The sequence below is a fragment of the Eupeodes corollae genome, chromosome 1 (assembly GCF_945859685.1).
Source record: "Eupeodes corollae chromosome 1, idEupCoro1.1, whole genome shotgun sequence".
NCBI classification, from domain to species: domain Eukaryota; kingdom Metazoa; phylum Arthropoda; class Insecta; order Diptera; family Syrphidae; genus Eupeodes; species Eupeodes corollae.
Window position 1 is genome coordinate 227794960 of NC_079147.1, and position 8843 is coordinate 227803802.

The following is an 8843-nucleotide window of genomic DNA, read 5'->3' on the forward strand; positions in this document are numbered from 1 at the left end:
GGGAGATTATATTTGTATATATGTATGTATGAGATTAGCTAAATGCTTATAAAACAGAGAAAGAGAAAAGTTCTTTATAACAAAAAACTATGAACGTGTCTAATTGTGCTTCACAAAAACAGCTAAACCTGAAAAGTAAGAAATGTCTCTTAAAATAAATTCGGCGGATCAACAATCCATAGAGAACCAAAGCCTAGTGGCTTATAACTCTCCACCATTCCTGAGATTGAGGGAACCTTCATTTTATATGCTGAACTTGAACGGATAATTTGGAAATGTCCCTTTGGTAAATAAAAATAAAAGACCATAAGTAAAATTTCTATAAAATTGTATTCAACTTAAAACGAACTTAATACATATCAAGTCTTTTGATTAATACTTATTCTAACAGACTTATAAATATTTCCTAAAGATAACTTGATTGACAATTCTAGAAGCTTAATAAATAAATATCCGTATTTACATAGAAATCTTATTTTTATTAATCGATTACCACACAACGCCACTCCATTCATCAGCGAGCTCCCTTTGACTAAGACTTCTCTCGAACGATTTAATTTCCTTGTACCATTTTGGGTCGGTTTCAGCAACAGCTTCAGAACGGCCAGTTTTATTTCTGTACAAGTACTCTGCGATTCCATGTCCCTTAACACCATTCACTGTACACGAAACAAATTGATTATAGACCTTGGACTCCCAATCCCCTCCAACATAACGAATAGCACTTTCTTCCGCTTTGATTTGTACAAAATGCCTGCGTTCCTTGGTCTCAACAATAAAGTTTTCGTGCTTAGGCGGGAAACCTCTCTCTCCGTAGGAATAAAGCTCGAAGTTACAACTTGTAATTGGATCGTAACCACCGCCCTCGGCCAAGCAAATATATCCAACCTTCAAAGAAGATAGGAAAAACGATGGTTGACTTAGGATTCCCACCACCAAATTAGTGCCATCTTCAAGGAACAGAGCAAAATAGACGTATCGGTAAATAGACGAAAGGCATCGATCCGTTCCGACACTGTGATCCCTGAATGAGCTCAGATTAAGTTGCACTTGAGGCTCGTCGCCAAGCTGGAAAGTCCCGTTGATTTTTCCAGATTGCTCGTAGTGAGTTCTATTCTTCAGTATACTGTCAACATTCCAAACCATGTGGAAGAACTGATCATCCCATGACTCTCGAGCCACGGAATCTGCAATCACTGAGGAGCTAAGATCCCTATTGTAGTCAAAGTGCTTCAGTTGCGACGCAAATATACCATCGAATTTGAAATCAAAGCGTTTGTGGCCTTGCTTGACTGCGCCATTGTAGGTAATTTTCCATTGACGCATGCATTCCGTGGGATATATTTTGAAACCGTTAGCTACAAACTCCTCGCTTTCGGTGTTACCATCGGTCGTAAAGTGCTCCATGTCTGGAAGATTTGGCGACGAAAGAAGTCCGCGATTTGGAATCCATAGATAAAAGGCAGCCCGCGTAATACCTCTGCGACGGCGTTCCATGGTTATCATAAACTTGTAACCTTTGTCGTTAGCTCCAAAGAATGACACCACATCATACGACTTAGGATCACTGGATAAAGTCTGCGGCTTCTCCAAGGATTGTAAATATTCCACAGAATTTAACTCATTTTCATGTTCGGTGAAGATTTTTCGCCTCCAATAGCGAACAAATTGCTTGGCCAGTGGATACTTGAGACGATAGAAGATTCCCTTCTCTGGATAAATGCCAAAGATATAGTTTGATTTTCGCCGCAAAATCAGTACGAATGCAGCGAAAATTGCTGAGCCGAATGCCAGTCCAATTATAATGCTTGTAGCGAAGTACATTGCGGCAATAGTGATTCTATAACACGATTTACGGATACGTTCCAGTTAAATATCTGATAACTACTAAGGTAAATGTTGACGTTCAGCGGAAAATATAGGCTGGCGATTTGGATTTCCCTGTACTTGAAGTTAAGATACGAGGGGTCTGCGTGAATTTGATATCTTCGATTTGGGGGATTACATTTAAATAAACCTTAATTGATACTGATTGTTGTTTTGAAATGATAACGAACGTTTAAAAAAGAATTGTGTATCTGGTGTTACCTCATGATAAGAAATTCCTATCATAAAATCATTTTGCGCATTTATTGAATTAATGTTGGTTTTGTATTTATTTATAAGGTCAGCCAAAATATATACTTATAGAATGTACATGTACAAATTTTGGCTTAGGTTCTTTGTTTTTGTAGACAACTGTCAATTTTTTGACAGCTAGCCAATCAGATACTAGAAACTTATTTTGCTTACAAGTCCTTTATGTTATCTAAACAAAGGTCTTAGAGAAAAAAGGGGTGTGTCAATTGGAAAGGTGTCTTCCTTTAGGAACGTACAACACCGTTAGTACAACAAAATAAATCAATTACATTTCGTTAGAAATAGTTCTATTTGAAAAATTGACTCATATATTCGTTTCCAAGCTGATTTCCTTCAAGTCTATTAAAGAATCCGATGAATGAATTGCTTATGAATTCGGAGTGATTTTTGACAGTATGTCTATGACATTTGATTCTAGCCTTCTTATCGGGCTTGCAAGATGCTTCATTACATTTTTTGGTCAATGTTGTAAATTCAGCTTCCATAGATGGCATGGCAGTGCTACACAAGTCTGTTTGGGACCGCCCAGTTCACAAGATCACCACATTAAAGTCCATCTTGGATTTTCAGAGCCACGAAGAAATTTATTGTATATTTTATTAATTCTACTTTAAAGCTTTGAAATAATAAAATAAAATAATTAAATATAAATAACTAATATAATAATTAGACTAAGCAAATCAAACATGAGAAAACCAAAGATTAAATATTTTTGAAGATTTTGAGTTTTTTCTAAAACCAAATACTTACAGTAATACCCGTAGCATGATGGTTAGTGTGTAGGACTGACAAGCAAAAGTTTTGGGTTTAACTTGGGGTCTTCATTGAAAATTTTCGATGACGGAACTGTCAGCCTGTCATCAGATAATCCAATAGAGGCCAACAATCTAACATCCAGTCCATGATCCAGCCATCGCAGTTTGGATTTTCGAGCGAATCAAAATCCTGTCATCAAATTTGACGTTTGTGTTGCATGTATGGTGAGCGTCCATTTTCCACAGTCTTTTGAAATTAAAATTTCATTTCGTTTAAATTGTAGTCGATTGTCTAAATTCATTAATTCAAAGTTATCTTTACTAGTCACAGAACTGCTTTCAAGTTGTAGACCAACATCCTACAAAAATTCTTAAAGTCTGCGCCGTCCTCACTTAGTAAGCTCGTTTTTTTGTTATTCCATGAGTAATGCAGTGAGAAATTGACAACAAAACGATTTTTGTATTTAAAAATTGCTAAAACTGAAAGAAGATCTGTCAGAATAATAATTTAAAAAAATCACAAATAGAAGAAAGCTTTGTGAAAATCAAATTTTAAAATTAACCTAGTAAAAAAAAGTAACTAAAACTAATAAAATGGAAAATTTTCAGTGGTAAGAAAACATCTGAAAATTGAGATTCTATAAAAAAAAATTTCATTTAACAATTGCCTAAACTCGCTACAATGATTGGGAACGCAGAATGGAGAGACTTAATTTCAGTCGTTCAGAGTACACACCTCGAACCACCCCTACTTTTGTTTTTGAACCATCTGTATAAAAATGCATTGACCCATCTTTCAGGAATGTCCTATCCACCCAGAAAGAGGTTTGAGGTATAGAAATCGTGAAATTTCTGTCGAATTGCAGTTTAGGGATGGTGTAGTCTGTGTGCTTTGAAATTGATTCTAAATACCTTAGAATTACAGAGTGGCCAACGTCCATTGCGACGAAGCTTTGAGGCGAATAGCAGAGCTTGCAGCTATTTGTTTGCTAAATATGTCAAGAGGTATTAGGTAGAGTAAGGTGTCCAGTGCCGTAGATGGAGTCGTGCGAAGCGATCCGCTTAAACATAGGCTAGCTGAACGTTGGACTTTATTTAGCTTATTCCTGTTTATACCTTTCTCTAAAGTCCACCATACTCCCACACCGTACAATAAAATCGGTCTGATTACCGATGTGTATTGTATAGCCAATGCGTGATTCTGGGCTGTAAGCCGCATTTATTACCAATAGCTTTTTTGCAAGAAAAGAGAGCTACAGTAACTTTTTTGACTCTTTCCTGTACGTTGCGTTTCCAATTTAGTTTTTTATCTAAGACAAGACCCAGGTATTTAGCCTTGTCTGAGAATTTTATTTGGATTCCTTTAATGTAGGGAGGGCTGACAAATGGAATTTTGTATGTCATCGAAAATAAGACTAGATCGGTTTTGTGTGGACTAACACCCAGTCCACACCGATCAGCCCAAAGTATTAGTCTGTCCAAGTCATTTTGTAAGAGTTCTTTTAGGGTGTTAAGATGCTTTCCTGAAACTACTATAGTCGTCCGCATAGCCTTTCACTCTGAAGCCCTCCGTATCCAGACTAGTTAGAATTTCATTCACCACTAGGTTCCAGAGGAGAGGGGATAGAACATTACCTTTCGGTGTCCCTCTACTAACGAATCGTCTGCCAGAAGAGTTGCCCAGTTTGGAGTAGATTATTCTGCTAGTCAGCATTAAATTAATTAACTCCCTAATGTACATTTAGAGATGTTAGTGCAGATGTGATTGCAGATGTGTCCACGTTGTTAAAGGCACCTTCGATGTCAAGGAAAGCAACCATAGTGAACTCTTTATGATGGACGGAATATTCGACGGTCCCTACTTAAGTGTGTATCGCTGTTTCCACCGATTTACCTTTAAAGTAGGCGTGTTGAGACGAAGACAGAAGTCTTGTATCGATACTTGCCCTTAAATGGATATAAATCAATCTTTTCAAGTTCTTAGGAAGGAATGATGATAGACTTATATGTCGTAGATCTTTAGGATTGACTTGGGAGCATTTGCCTGCTTTGGGTATAAAAACAACTATAACTTCTCTCCATGCCGAGGGAACATGGACCAGGTATAGACAGCTGGTAAAAATTGCCTCAAAGATTGGTGCAATTTTGTCAGAAGTCTTATAAGTATCAAAATGGGAGAAAAAACAGATTAGGCTAAAGCACTTCACATTCTTGATGTGCGGTTAAACAAATATATCTATACTTGACAGTATGTCCAAAATTGATCTCAAGGGTAAACTGATGAGCATTCCTGGGAGTGCGAGTATTACGGCTGAATTCTTTAAGGGGCAATAGTGAAAAAAATTCGTTTATAGCATAAGATTGTTAAATGTTATTTGTTTTTGTGCGTACACCTCTTAAACTGTTTTTGATTTCCCAAAACTGTGAATTTTTGGAGTTGTTCTAATAAAATTAACTGTGGATACGACTTGAAGGTAATAATAGTTTAAGCAGGTTATACAATATTTACAATTGGTGAAATCATAGTAGCAGCCACTTTTAAATTTAAAGTGTGGTTTAGTTATTAGGCCTACTTAACCTATTTAACATGAGCGGACTTTAAATTTGCGCCATTGAAAATAACTAATCTCATCTATGTACATGTTTATGATTTAATTTGTTTCCTTTACTATCAAAAAACTGTTCTTGATGTTGCTAGACAGAATTATTTATCTTTTATCGAAGATATACTAAACAAAATCTTTGTAGATTTCGATAGAAATAGTTGTGTAAATACTTAGTTGGTGAGTGCGAGCTATATTTAGTTTGTTATGTTAAAAGTTTCCACAAAAATACCTGATAAAAAATATTTTTGGCTTTAATTGACGCACAGTGAATGCATAGCCACTTATTCTAAAATTAAAAAAAAAAATCGATTGGAAGTGTTTTATCAGTTTTTAATCGTGTAGCCAAATGTTGTTTATTACTCTCGACATATTTGTTTATTAGATTTGCTTGGATAAGAAGTCATGGGAACTAACTCGGAATCATTTGTTTGGGTAATACCTAATATGGATTAGGAAAACACTGCGTATAAGTGCATTATTTTTATAATGCATATAAAATGTATAGACGAAGTGTCGATAACAATTTTTGCTATAGGACTTTAAAGTTCGTTTTATTCGATAGCATATATAAAACACATTTATTTGAAAATGCTAACGTAAAAAGATTTGTGGCGGGGGCGATATTACAGGGTTTTCCAATGAAGGGTTTCATTTTGACATTTAAAAAACTAGTAGTTTCAGGTTTAAGTTTAATTAGTTTAACCATTTTTAAACCTCCAAACAAATCTTTTAATGATGATAGTATAACTGGCCCCTTAAAGAGAAATCATAAGTCGCTTATTTCACTGTACAGATGAAGGTTAACAAAATTGAAACACGATTCGATCAATTTTTTGACATAATAAGAAACAAATGCTTAAAATCAGAATTGCAACTGTGAATGCATGATGTTCACCGTAGGAAATTTCAACAATTTCAAAGTTTTTTGAGCTTGTATCTTTCTAGTTTTAGTATAAGCGTAATTTAACATTCATTCAAGAAGTTTTCACTATTCTCTTTTTAGTAACTTGAAGAGTTAAAACTGAAATGTTTTACTGCGTGCCTATGGAATGACTTATCATACAAACATGGTTGATATCATTTTTAAATCAGCTCCAGACGCTTTAAGAAAGTCATCAACATTATTATAGAACTTGAAAAAATAAGAAGACACAAGCCTCCACAGGTTTTTCTTAAAACCCACCTCTGTCTATCAACTCCTACTCTCATCTCGCCATGGTGAACATCGGGTGCCTAGTACCTCAACTAGAGATTGGGTTCCAACCCCAGTGGAAAGTTGTTGGGGGCAGCAAACGAGAAGGGGGGGAGGTGTTTCCACTAAAGCACTTCTCCTTATCTAGACGGCAGCGGAGGAATTCCTGAGATGGAATCAACAGTGGCGTCAACGGTTTCAGTAAGGTTGAACTACTTAGTGAACACCTTATAGGGCTTCTTCGACTTATTCGGAGCCCAGGTCTATAAGGAGCGGTTTTATCCGGCTCCCCGTTTTTGGAGTTATACTAAGGATCTGGCCCTACAGGTTGGGTGTTGTGCCGTCGGGGTAACTTCCTGGCCACGTAAAAGCCTCATAGTTGCGAAGCACCAACAAGCCTCGGATATGGACGAATTGACTGGTGACAACCAACGCAAACGAATTAAGGACAACGAACTTCGGATATGCACGTGGAATCTGAGGTCCCTTAACTGACCACGTGCAGCCGAAGAATTGGTGGAGGACCTAGGCTGCTATAAATCAGACATCACCGCCATCCAGGAAATACGATGGGATGGGTCGGGCAAAAAGAGGATGAAAAACAGCGATATTTACTATGGTGACTGCTACCACGAAAACCAACAGCGCTTATTTGTATGCGGCTTTGTCATTGGAGCCAGACTTAGGCAGGAAGTCTTAAGCTATAGGTACACCAATGAGCTCCTCATGACCATACGCATCAAGGCTAAATTCGGCAACATTAGCCTGATATCCGCGTACGCCCCACATAAAAGAAAGATGACAACACCAAAGATATGTTCTTCGAGCTCTTAGACTAAACATATAAGCAGTGTCCTAGCTACGATATTAAAATTGTCCTGGGCGATTTTAATTCCAAGCTAGGAAGGGAAAACATCTTTGGTGAAATAATCGGGAAAAACAGCCTGCACGACAACACTTCCGACAACGGAATCAGGCTCATAGATTTTGCTGCGGGGCGAAACGTCATGGTAGCCAGCACGCGTTTTCCACACCTCAACATCCACAAAGGAACTTGGACTTCTCCAGATCAATCTACCGTCAACCAGATTGACCATATTGCGATCGACGCCAGACACGCTTCCAGCATCATAGATGTTCGAACTAACATCGACTCGGACCACTACCTCGTTGTAGCTAAGGTAGCATTTCGGGTTTCCAGACCCAAGGCAAAAAGCAGGGAGGTGCTTGGAGAAGATACAACGTTGAACGGCAACAATCGCCAGAGATCGCCAAATCCTTTTCCGACCGAGTTACAAGTAACAATTTATCGAAAACCAGTAGCAACAGTGCCAAGATGCAATCAGAGAAGTCGCCTCTGATGTGCAGGGTTTCAAACAGCGACCAACAAGGAACCCCTGGTTTGATAAGGAATGTCGGCAGGCAAATGCAGCCAAACAACAGGCACGCAAAGCGGCGCTGCATTAAAGGACGAGAGCTGCCCATGAGCTCTAGAGGAACACCGACTTCTCAGAAGGAAAAAGAGAGGCAGCGTGCGGTCGAAGATGTTTAGAGGTTTAAAAGCAGGAATGAAGTTCGAAAGTTTATGAACAGGTGAAACGAAATTCACAGGTACATAAACCTAGGACCGAAGGCTGCAAAGACGAAAGTGGAAACATCATAATGGAACCGCAGTCAATGCTGAGGATATGGAAGGACCAATTTTGCAGACTGTATAACGGCGAAGACGAACAATGATCCATTCAACATAGACGACGAAAGCCAACAATCCCGTCCTCCCGACTTAGACGAAGTAAAGATTGTCATATCTAAGCTGAAGTCTAATAATAATAATAATGAATTCCGAGCTCCTTAAAGCAGCTGGAGATAAGTTGGTCAGAAACATAGACCAAGTTATCTGTAAGATATGGTCAGAAGAAAGCATGCCCGATGAATTGAACCTCAGTATTGTTTGCCCGATCCTGAAAAAAGGAGACCCTCTAAACTGCACCAACTATAGAGGAATAAGTCTACTTAACATCGACTATAAAATCTTCTATGCCGTAATATGTGAACGTCTAAAGCTCATCGTCAACAACCTGGTTCTTATCAGTGTGGTTTTAGACCAGGAAAGTTCACTAATATTCACATTACGGCAGATCGTGGAAAAAA

General features: G+C 38.0%; 1 protein-coding gene across 1 annotated transcript; it reads right to left on the minus strand.

Annotated features, from left to right (window-relative positions):
- Positions 1 to 311: 311 nt before the first annotated feature.
- On the minus strand, positions 312 to 1977 carry LOC129939666 (uncharacterized). Its single transcript, XM_056047766.1, has one exon. It carries the CDS (start codon positions 1822 to 1824, stop codon positions 490 to 492), a length of 1335 nt encoding a protein of 444 aa, XP_055903741.1. The 5' UTR covers positions 1825 to 1977; the 3' UTR covers positions 312 to 489.
- Positions 1978 to 8843: the final 6866 nt, after the last annotated feature.